This window comes from Pleuronectes platessa, chromosome 13 (genome assembly GCF_947347685.1).
Source record: "Pleuronectes platessa chromosome 13, fPlePla1.1, whole genome shotgun sequence".
Classification (NCBI taxonomy): Eukaryota; Metazoa; Chordata; class Actinopteri; order Pleuronectiformes; family Pleuronectidae; genus Pleuronectes; species Pleuronectes platessa.
The window spans coordinates 9,615,092-9,627,359 of record NC_070638.1 but is presented as its reverse complement, the minus strand read 5'-3'; the positions used below and the strand labels follow the sequence as shown (position 1 = coordinate 9,627,359).

The window sequence follows — 12,268 nt, the reverse complement described above, 5'->3', positions numbered from 1 at the left end:
TGAACGTCTTACATATCCAGCTGTCTGCAAGCACCTTACCAGAAATACGTTAATTAAATTAAGGTAACCCTTTAAAGGTAAGGCCATGAGGAAGTTACGGATGCATACTTGATGGAACACATTCTGTATGAGGTTGGCCCTCAGAAACACGATTCTGCCATTAAACCAGGAAAGACAGTACTAATAAATAAGTGGCACATAAAAAAATGTTGAGGCATTTAGAAATTAAAGATGTGAGTGAAAGTGTTAATTTATCACCAGATAGAAACTTGCATGGTTGAACCCATTGAGCAAGATAATGTCTGTACCAGTTGTAAAAGTACTTAGCCACACTTCCCCCTCTCAGGTTTAATCGTCTTTTATAAAGCTAAAATGTTAGATCGGTTATTAATAAATACATATGTTCCGCATCGCAAGGGATGTGAAACCATTTGAAACTCAGAAAAAACATTGTGTTAGAGATTGGTACCAGTTATTTTCAGATGGAATTCATTTTGAAAATTACAAACACAAAACGAGTTGTACATTCATTGGCTTTCAGTATTATTTTTTATATATTTATTGGAAAACCTTTGGTTTTACACTGGGATCTACTATATTAAATTTGTCTTTTTGATTCCCACCATCTTTGCACCACATCAACTGGCGAATGTGCAAATTATCTGTACTTAAAAGACGTGGTGAGGAACCCTGCGTACCTCTGACGGTGACACTGGATTTCGGTAATAATTATAATTTTTTATTGACAAAATTTGATAATTTCTCACATTCAGTGATGCACAAACTGTTACTCATGCTTTTGTCTCCGGGCCATCTAGAAATCTTACAAAAGCTCGAAAGTATGAACACATCTCCCCCATTCTCGCCTCACTGCACTGGCTATACCTGTCTCGCTCAGAATTGATTTTAAAGTTTATAGCTGTTTTTAAATCTCTAAGTGGCATTGCCCCCTCTTATCACCACTGACCTTTCTAATCCCCTGATCTCAGATCTGCAGATCTACTCTTGGTTCCCAGGGTGAGGGCGTGGAACTACTTTTTCTGGATGATTTCCACGACTATGGACTAACCTTCAACTGGGAATCTGACAAGCTACCTCGCTTTCCTCTTTTAACTCTCTCTTTAAAGACCCATTTCTATAATATGGCTTATATTCCTGAGGGGTTGGGGGGTTCACCTTCCGGACACTAGATGGCGCTAAACACAAGAGAACCAGTGTGCGCGGCGGCCTTGTGAAATGGCGTCCCGACGAGATGGTGCTCAAGTTATTTGCCTCGTCACCGCTCGTCTATAAATAAATGGGCCCCGCAGTGAAGCATCATTCCTCCACACTACGGAATTTAAAGTATTTTATTTCCACCTCGCCGTTTTGCAACCCTCATAATAAGTGCGTGTTTGTTTTGGCTGCAGACTCCATGTTTAATGTGACGCGTTCATAATTTTTTTTACACTTTCTCCATTCATCCAGCAGAGGAGACTCCGCAGCTCCAAAACATTTCAACACCGAGCCGTGTTTACTCTCGTCGTCTGCCCGCCGCCTCCACGGGAAATGTAGTCCCGCCGCTCTCCCTCCTCCTCACCGGCAGCAGCGACGCACTACGCTTCCCACAATCCACCGCGTTGTTGTCGGCGACCCCCATCTTGTGTCGTCCTCATGAATATATATCAGGCGGCATTTGCGTAGGAGGTCGGCCGACGTTCATTTCATATTCCGGCGCTGCGCTCTGCTCGGAGCGGGACGCGCCGTCACGTCTCCGCCCCGATCCGGCCCCGCACGCCCTGCCCTGCCTCTTCCCAGAGAATTTCATCGGTAACATGGTTTTTTTCTCTCCCCCCCTCCCCGGAGCAGTGGAGGAGACTCCGGCAGGGAAAGGGAAGGCGAGAAGTGAATGACTACCAGCGGGACGAGTCAGCCACACCGCCCGGTCGGCGGACATTTAGCGAGGCGGGCTCCTCTCCTGGCTTTTAAATGTAGTAGTAGGTGGAACCGAGTGCGCACCGTTATTTACCCCGAGCGGGACAGAGATGGAAAGCGTGCAGGCTGCCGCTGAGGACGCGTCGGATGGAGGCGCGGCGAAGTTCATGAAGAAGCCCATCGGACTGTCTGTCGCCCGCGGGACTCCGTTGGACGATGGCGGTGGACATTCGTCTCCCTCCCGCGCAGAGGCGAGGAACGGGAACAGCCTCCCTCACTCCGCCTCGGCCGCGGGATCCAGTGCGTCAGACCGAGCCGTGGCGTCGAATGGCCGGGGCTCGTCCAGCAACTCCGGCTCCCTCCTGTTGAGACGCAGGCGCTTGAAGAGGAACCTCTCCGCCGCAGCTGCAGCCACCGCCGCCCCGGCTGTCACCGCCGGCCGCGGTGCCAAGATGAACTCGGCCCTGTCCTCCGCGTCGCTGCACACCCGGAGTCTGGACAGGAAGACGCTGCTGAAGCACCGGCAGAACATGCAGCTGCAGCCCGCAGATCGAGAGTGGGTGAGGGCAGATCTCCACCGGGGCTCCGTACATGTCCACGACCGACTGACGCCCACATATCCCAGGCCGGTCCTTTGCACTATGGACACCACAGCCGGCGAGGTGGCGCTCCGGCTGAGTAAACTCTGCAGTAAGTCGAGCTCCGTTATGCGCATTTTCTGTAAAGACAACCCCAAGACTGACCAAAATGGCAACTGCAATGTGAAGTATGATTATGGTGATAACCCATGCAAGGGGATGGAAGACTCGAGTATGAAAGGCAACCACCTGACCCCCCTGGAATCCACCGATCTAAGGGGCCATCCGAGAGACCGGCTGAGGCTGCTGCTCCTGGAGAATGCAGACGAGAGGCAAACGCAACAGGACGTTGATGGGAAACTTTTCACCCCTGATTCAGAGTCGCAAGACATCATCACCTGTTCCCTGTCAGATTTGAATTCCAACTCCAACATGGACACCCCCAATGACGATGACTCAGAGCACAGGAATGGCGTGGACAGCTATGGACTGAACTCTGGCTCGGACGTGGAGAGCAGTGCGTTCGATGACCTCAGCTCCGGGGCCCGGCTCAGCGAGCACAGGGACTCCCTGAGTGATGACATGATCCTGGGCACTGAGGCTTCCATCCTCAGCCCCACGTTTGACAGCGCCACGGAGGGCCACGACATGTACGGCAGCTCCTCGGACGAACTGGATCTCGACTGTCCAGCGTCGAGCACCAGCATGGACCCCATCTCCCAGCATCACAACGGGGGCATCACTGCCAGCTACAAGCAGTGCAACACGGGACCTTTAAATGACAATGTGGGGCCGGACAGCAGGCTGAGCCCACACAGCCTGGGCAGCATGCCAACCAGCAGCAGTGCCGGCTCATTGTCAAGAGCCTGTTCTACAGGTACTACACCTGACATCCAACATCCGGACTCTGCAAAACCAGGGCTGTCAGAAGACCACAATGGGAATTCCTGTGATTCCAGCCCCACGCTGTATGTGCAGCTTCATGGTGAAGCCGTCAGGAGGCTTAGCCCAGATGAGAGGCCTCTGCAGATCCAGAATGACTTTCTCTTTAAGCTTGGATTTAAGGACCCTTGGCGAGTTCAAGAGGAAGGGCTTAACACAGAAATCGGCTCCTTGTTACGTTTCTACGCAGGTAAGAGGAATGATGCTTTCAGATCTAATCACGTTCTCTCACCATCCGGTTCCTCAGGCTCGTTTGGGGACTTGCTGAGGCCTCCTTTGCACAGCACATGATGCTCAGTCTTAGTAACAGGTGCTTTCAAGATGTGTGTATTCACATATTCTACTATTAGAGCAAACCCCACTATTAATTCCCCTTTCCACATATTATCTCTACACATTCGTTGCTGTCAGAGAAGGTGAGTGCACCACTGGTTTAGAAACAGGTCACAGCGAGGTCATGGTCCAAACTGTGCTGCTTGGCCAGATCCACCTTGCCTCAGGGACTTCCTTTTAATTTCCATATCCGTGTTTTATTTGTTTGTTTGTTTGTTTGTCTCTTCCGGCCTTGTCTTTTCTATTGGACCGTAGCAGCACACAGTGCTCCCATGGACACGCATGACATCGCTACAAAGCCATCACCGCAAGTTATGGTGCTCAGACATGGGGCCCTTTCCGGCTTTTGCCCCATTATCATCCTAATGAAAAGGCTGAATGCCTTTGTGGTTGGGTGGAGAGTAGGGGTGGGAGCGGTATGGCCGGGAGGACCATAAACCCTCTCTGTGGACTCAGTGAGTTCTGGTCATTGAGATGCTGCACAGTGCCTGTCCTAATGGCATCCAGCTCGGCCCCTGTCACACTAACTAACAGCCTGCCAAGCTGGTTTAACGTGCTCCAAAGCGCAGGAAGCCCCTTTCTTCACCAAGCTACCCGCCTCCACCACTTATGCTATTGCTGTCACTGCTGAGGCAAGTGTTTGGGGGGGGGGGGGGGGGCTGGTGACCACAGTTGCGCAGAGACAGTCTGTTTGCTGAACTATGGAGAAAGAGACCCTAACAGAGACACTCACTCTGAGCTTACTCTCCAGAGAGGCTGTTGAACTACAGGTCACTCAATACGATGCTGAAATGGCCACATGTGCTGCTGCTCACATTCACAGGCTCACGTGCTCTGTGACCTATTGTGCTCTTAAAATACTGAGTTGCTTGAGGTGCTACCGGAGTGGTTTAATTTAGATGGCATTATGTGGCAGGTTGTTTGAGCGTGCAGGCGGGGGGCTCGTGTGAATGGATGTGCGTTTAGGGAAATAAAAGCAATGAGTCTGTGCAGTCAGCTGAGCTCAACCAGCAGCAGCAACAGTTCCTGAAGCCTCTCTCAGGGCGACGCCTCCAAATCCCATGTGAGACAGCTTAACTGTGGTCACCTGAGTTCTCCTCAGCCAATGACGCCACTCAGTAGTACGCAGGCTGCAGAAAAGGAGTAATTCTCATTTTGTCCCATGGAGGACACAGAAGAGCTCACACACACACACACACACACACACATACACACACACACACACACACACACACACACACACACAGACATACGCACTTACTAAGAAAGCACTCAGTGTAAAAGGAATGAGGAGCCGACGCGTCTGGCCTGCTCTTCTTCCATTTCCTTACACTAGTAAAGCATGTGAGGAATGTACGCTGGCTCCCCTAGAATGTCAGGCACGTCTGCTGAGGAGGAAGTGGAGTGAGGGGGGTTGGGGGGGTGTGTATGGGCGAGGGGGATACCATGCCGACACATGTTGAGCTGAATTTAAATGGTTTTCCTGCTCAGATAGTGGAGATGGGGCCAGCCTCAGCTGACTCGCTGGCCGACTCAGCCGCAGCTGCCACAACTGTAGACCTCAGTCACACTGAGGGCCTTTTTGTCTGCATGCCTGTGCATGCATAGTGGCCTTTGATACAGGAAGTCCAGTTTCCAAACCCTATTTTACAGCCCAGTTTCTCAGCAATTGCAATAATTTGATTGCCGATTTGATCGTAACCTAGATATGAAGCACACACGCGGCCAATAAACGGTACTGTGTCTTTAATAAAAGAGGCAGATGAGGCGTTCAGCACGCGGCGTGATCAGGGAAGCAGGAGGAGGATGGGAGGAGGCCGTTAAGTCGAGGAGTTGCTGCGGCGCGTCCTGGCAGATCCTTTGGGCCAATTTAACTTTGAAGGGTTCAGGTCGTGCTTTGACTGCACAGACTTTGCGGTGGCCAGATGAGAGAAGTCACTTTGCCCAGCTTGACACACACACACACACACACACTTGCATGCATGTACAGAAGGCTGCCTAGTTCAAAGGGCCGCTGTCCTCTTTGGCAGCCTGACGAGTGATCCTTTCAGGGCTGCCCACACAGGAGCCTCTTGTCATGCTTAGCCAGCTTTATTAGAGTTTTGAGTAAAAGGCAAAAGGGTAATAAAAAACAAACATACACTGACTCATATAATCAATACGTTCACATTCTACTGCTGACAAGCACAGGATGCCTTAGCTGTAAATACAAGTATTGTATTCCAAGAGAGTTGGGTTTCAACAGGTTTTTCTAACTGCCCCCTAAGTCACAGTCATGTTTTAATTGTCCATTCAAGTGAAAGTATAGGGTTCAGATACGTGTTAATTCTTCTCTGAGGACAGGAGATCTTTAGTCCTACATGTAATGAAGGTCCCTCACCCAGAGGTTGTTGTTTGTGTGAGGACTAACAAGAAAAGAAAATTATACTGAACCCCAACACACACTGGCACAAGGTTTCCCTAGAGGCGGTGGACTTGGAGATCTTAAACAAATCAGAGCAGTGCAGTAAATTATTTAGAATCATTGCCCTCCTCAGCCTTGCAAACACTCTTCATCCACGCACTTCAGCTCATTGTGAACTCGCCACTCAGCCTATTACCGTTGAGATGTTTTCTTTTTAAAAGCAGCCTCTTGTAAATCCAAAGCGGTGTTAGGATTTCGGCCTGTTTTATGAGTGAAATTAATGACCACTGGCGTATGCTGGCTGAGAAACTATCAATGCATTAATTCCTTTTAGCCCGACACAAGTTTATAGCTTGAGCTCCTGTGAAACAAATTCGGGCTCAGTAGCGGTGTCAAAACGCTTCACCCAGTTTCCATTTAATTCCCACATTATTTTCTGTATTCGCTAGCAAGGTGAACTTGGCAGGAAGAACTGTTCAAGCAGAACTACTAACAGCAGAGATGTGTGGTGAAACCTGCTTTCAAACAACAAGGGTCTAATATGGATTTACTCTCTTTTTGTGACTGTACATTAATGGTAAGACATTTTATATCATCTGGATTAGTAATGGGAATAATTTTTTTCAAAATAACATAATATATTGCACCTTTCGAAAGGGGTTTTCTCTGCATGGATGCTCAGGTTTGAAAGCAAGATTACACAAAAACAACCTTACAGATTTCAGTGACACTTGGTGGAAAGATGCGGTATCGGTCAGGGAGGAACCCATTAAATCTTTGTATAGATTGTTTTTTTCTTACATTGCGAAATTAGATGTTTTTCAACATTTCCATGGATTTCGTTTGAAAAAAATCTGAACATTTAGGTAACTGAGAACTCTGAGCGTGCAAAATGTGGTGCAGCTTGATTTAAAGGGACTGTTGGACCTTGGTGGAGGTTCGCGCTCTGCTGAACACCATTCTAGTTCTTACTTTTGTACCTCTTGCGTAATATTTAAAGAGGTTTTCCCTCTTGTTTCCTACAAGAGCGGCTTTCCTCCTTCACATCTATTACAGATGTTTAGTCCTTCATGTACGACATAATTAAACACACACAATTTTCTTAACGTCATCATAGAAATCAAAGGTTTTAAACAATGATAACAAAACTTTAAAGGGCTCAAATTGCAGAAAAATAATATGAATGGGCACATGCAATAGAAGCAGCTTTCCTGGAATAATCGGCCATTTACCATGTAGACACATGGTGTTACATTATAAGAAGACAGTTTGATCACTGTAGAAGCTTCGAGGGATCTCATTCAGGGCTGTGTCTTTCCACTCTTACCTCAGGCCTTCTCTGAGGAGGCGGTGGCTTGTGACGCGATGACTTAAACGACTCTGTGAGGTTTAAAGGCTTAATGAAGCTCCCAGCTTTCTCCAGCTATTAAGCAGAGAGAACCGCTCACTCTGTCTTGTCAGTCTTGTCGTTCCAGTCGTATCGTCATTACGCCAGATTGCTCACATACTCACTCTTGTGTCTCTATGAAAAAAAAATGTAAAGGCAGAAGGAGAACAGTCTGTCTGATTTTTGTCATGGTTTCAATTTTGATATGCTGATCACTCAAAGTGGTTCAGTGAATGTTTTTTTTTAATCGAATTTTCTTTTTCTAGGCAACAGTCATGAATCGCAGTATTCAAGTCTCGGTTTCACTTAAATCTGCAAAACATGGCTTTGTTTGGCACAACTGCAGATTCTCCATGAATGCAAACACAAGGCCGCCTCATCCTTTCTCCCATCTACTGTATGTCCACGCCTGATAGCTAATGGTTTCTCTAAATGGCCCATTGCTGAGTCATTATGTAATTGTGTGATCAGCTTTCACACGTTCCAGAGCTCAAATCCAATACGCATGTGTCAGTGTGCACTTACATTTTTAGGTTCACTATGTGTGCGCCTGAAATGATAGCGAGGCAGCAATCAACGAATGGATTTATATACTTTATTTCATGCTTATTCACAGCCAGCTCCACGTGTACAAGTGGTCTTAAATGAAATGTGACCATACGCTCAGCGTTGAGCTGGGTGTGTATGTGTGTGTCTGAGGATTCATGCGTGTGTCTGTTTGTGTCTGCTGAGTGCAGACAGGGACGGGATGGCGGTGTCAGCTTGTAGCAGTTAAAGCCAAGGGAGCTGTTTTCTGTCTAATATAGATTGCCTCGCTGGCTGACATCTTCCCACCCTCCTCTCATTCCCTCTCGGGCCGGATCTTTGTCCCTCTCTCAATTTCTCTCTTGATCGATCCCCCTCCTTCAGCTTTCGCTATCTCTCCTCGCATCTCCTCCTCGCTCACACCATCTGACAGCTTCCATTTATCTTCTCATATCTCTTTATCCCTCCATAGCTTATTGCTTCACATTCCAAGAATTACTGGTCATCCTCATAATTATTAAATAAAAATATTAATAAAAGGTAAAAGTCAAATTAAGCTTGTGTAAATTATTCCTACTGGTTTAATACACGTAAAATCGCCCTTTTTTCCCCGCCTCCTCTTGTGTGTTTGCTTGTTTTGATGTACAGTTTTGTTTAGTTCACGTTCCCCTGTGGAAATATGTAGCAGAAGGAATGCAATTGAAATTCTCAATGCTTTGAGGTAAGCAGCTGAATCTAGGCCGAACAATGTCATGCTGATATGTCACTCCTGTCTGGCTGCAGGCACATCATAAGACACAGACTGGGAAGGGGGGCTGGCGTTTGGGAAGGGCAGGGGCTTCTCCTGCCCTATGGGAGCAGCCGTGCCTCTCAGCTGTCTGTCAAACTGCCCTTGCTGAATCCTACCCAGAAACCTCGACAGTGCAGAGTAGATGGAGTTCACGAGCAAAGGCGAGCAAGAGGTTCCCCCTTCAGCAGGGTCATGGAGGGGGCCGACTGTCCCAGAGTCGTGCACCAGTCCCTGCCCTGGCCACATGCATGAGGTTGGCTGGGTTGGGGGATTAGAGGCAGACCAGCAGGGGCTCACTTTCCACAGCTTTGATCAGCAGCAGCACAGCCTAATACCAGACAACATCTGCAACTCTCAGCATTAAAGAGGCCCAAAAAATTCCGATTAGGGAACACACAGCCTGCTTGCCCGCTGGTGTACAGGACAGAACTGTGTCAGTTCTCGGATAGGAGCTTTTTAAATACCAACGCTCCAGTGGTGCTTACACTTATTTGTTTTACAAAGCATAGTCTCCAGAGAGGCTATTTCACATTGTGTTAAAATTCCAATTTCTTTGCATTATTGTCTTACACACATGTTGATCAAATGATAGTTAAAAGGGCCAGTTAGGTTTTGAAGCGTTGTTTATTAGAGGTCCTGTTTTCACAGAGGCTCCTTCCTACCATACAGAAACATAAAGCTAAATAGATGAGTGTATTGCTAATAGTATTGTGTGAAATGAGCTCGGAGGTTTAACAGACTGTCCCCGAATCTTTCTTTGTATCATTTGGACACAGCGAGATAAGGTGTATTTGGGTGGAGCTGATCTTGTTTTTATGGACTCTGCTCTAATAAGAGAGGGCAGATTTGTTGATATGAAATGACCTAGTTTAAAGTTCATCTTCCCCTGAAAAAAAAAAAGTGCTGAAGCCTAAGAATGATACTTCCTCATTGTCGGGTGTTTATTTTAAGAGAAAGGCTTGAAAAGCAAACAGTGGGGGGGGGGGGACTGTGGTTAATGTATACGACTCATATAAATCCTAGAGGTACATCTACAGAATGTCATCATTGTAGATGCAGCAATTCCAAACATGTGCAGTCTAATGCAGAACTGAAGATCTGCATGAATCCTGTGTTTTTGCAACAATATTTAGATTCTGTAGTTTGTGTTGTTGTGGTGTTTGCAGTGGTGGAGGAAATATTCAGGCCCCTTTATCAGGCAAAGGTAGCAACCCATATATGCATCTATGTATACGAATACAACTGCTGTAATCTTGTATTTGTTCTTTTAGCTATGGAAATGACCATAGATAATTATTACCCATCTACGTAGAGGTTTTCTCTTTTCCACAGTGCATTTTAGTGTATTTCAGGTTTTTGTTTTGCTTCTCCTGCTTCAAGGCAGAGCCCTGCATGGGTCCATTTTTTGCAAACCTGCACCCGCAGAGCTTCTTACTGGACCTGACCTGTTACCTGCAATTATCTTCAAGTCAAATCTGGACCTGCTTGGAACTGTTAACATATTTCCCGGAACCCAACCCGTCAAACGTGATTAAACACACATGCTACACACATAGTCAATCACATCAAATAGGTTGTGTCCTTCTCCAGTTTTCGGTGGTTGAGTTGTGTTTTTGGAAAAGTATCTGTCACTCGTCTCAGCACCTTCAGTGCTCCTGCAGCTGTCAATGTGTTTCCTCAGCAGACTAGCTTGCGGCTATCGAAAGCTAATTATTTTTAAAGGAGCAAAGCTACTGAGAAAAGAACATATTCACCACTGGCTACTTTTGCCTTTATGTGATCCATTTTCTGTACCAGTGCGTTCACTGTCTGTAGAGACAGTTATTTGAGGGAAAGTGAATTGGTCGAAGGTGGTGTCATATGCTCTCAACAATACAACAAATCCTCGCGGTGGACTGGGCTTCATATAAGCTGATTTAAATGTTATAAATACTGCACAATCATTTTGATTTCTGATTTCTCCAGATAAAAAAGATACTTTCGTTCTCACCCACCACTCGCCTATGTCCCGTTTTAGTCATATATAGATATATATTTTTTACATGTTGCACAACTTTATTGCTGTGTTACCTGGTGCAGGACTCAAGGCTTAAGGTAATTGTAATTTTGATTTACTCTCACTGCTTTAATAGCATTGTTTTTTGAAGTCACAGTGAGTAATCCGGATATTTATATATATATATATATATATATATATATATATATAAGCAAAGCTAGAGATGAACTGATAAAAATAGAGGAGCATTTTGCTACTGAAGAGAGAGATATTTCCCTCAGGAGTTGGTAGAGACCAAATACATATCTAAAAGCAGAGTGAATTCTGGAGTTACACTCATCAGGTGCACAGGCACCGGAATCTAAAATCATATTACTTTTGCGTCATATCTCCTAGATGTGTAAATATGTTTTTGCAAAAAAATAATAACCAATAATGTCAGTGTTATGGCCACAGCGTGTTTCCATTGCCCCAGAAATAAGTTATTGCAGGTTTGAAATATCAAAAGCAACAACGCAGCAGACCAACTGCCCTTTCAGAACGTTATGTTGTAAAAAATATATATCCAGTGTTCACCAAAACTGAACAGATTCATCTAATGCTAAACAAACTGTACATCCCAAAACAGACTATCCTAGGCTTCATAACTGTTCGATTTAATGTAAGACTGTTCTATTGGATATCACTCAGTTACACCGGTGTGCTCTATAAAGCTGAGTCAGAGTAGATAGGAACAGCGTGTCTGAGATCGGTGAAGCTTAAAGTCCAGAAGAGGAGACGTCCCTCCACGTGCGGCCGGTCTCAATCATTAACATGGCAACTTGCTTGTCACTTGCTGTTAGCGGCGCAGAACGATAATCACCCAGGCCCTGGGGAGAAAAGAGAGGAACATTCACCTGCTGCACCAGGAAGTAACTTTTCCTCCCCCTGTCCTTTCCCCCTTTTAATTTGTGCTCTGTTTGCTCTTACACAGTTTCGCTGGCCAGTCTTATTTTGTCTCCAGTTCCTGTTTCGTTTGCAGTGTCTCTCTACAGCTTTAGTAACATTCGCTCGGCTGCCACCCAATTTTCCTCTGGCTCACACTGCTTCCCAGTCCCTCTGGTTGAATACTTCCCCTCTGTTGTTCTTTATCTCTCTCTCTCTCTCTCTCTCTCTCTCTCTCTCTCTCTCTCTCTCTCTCTCTCTGCCTCTTTCTGCCTGTACACCCCCGTTACCCCCTCCCACTCCCTCAGTGGCACTGTGTTCACATGGCCCCTGCATGTGACACGAAGCCGAGCCAAAACACCCCGGATGCCCGCTTCAGCCCTCCACTGTTCCAGACCTTGTTAAATTTTAAACAAAACAAAAGGCAAGAAAAAGGAGGGAGTCCGGGAGGGTAGGGGGAGAGGAGGAGGAGAAG

The 12,268-nt window shown here is 46.5% G+C and overlaps 1 protein-coding gene across 1 annotated transcript in view; it reads left to right on the top strand.

Annotated features, from left to right (window-relative positions):
* The first annotated feature begins 1,745 nt into the window (after positions 1-1,745).
* phlpp1 (PH domain and leucine rich repeat protein phosphatase 1) overlaps positions 1,746-12,268 on the top strand; it is a 47,621-nt gene continuing 37,098 nt past the window's right edge. Inside the window, exon 1 of the mRNA XM_053438050.1 lies at positions 1,746-3,624. Coding sequence (XP_053294025.1) covers positions 2,025-3,624 — 1,600 coding nt within the window. The 5' untranslated portion in view covers positions 1,746-2,024. The remainder of the gene's footprint in view (positions 3,625-12,268) is intronic.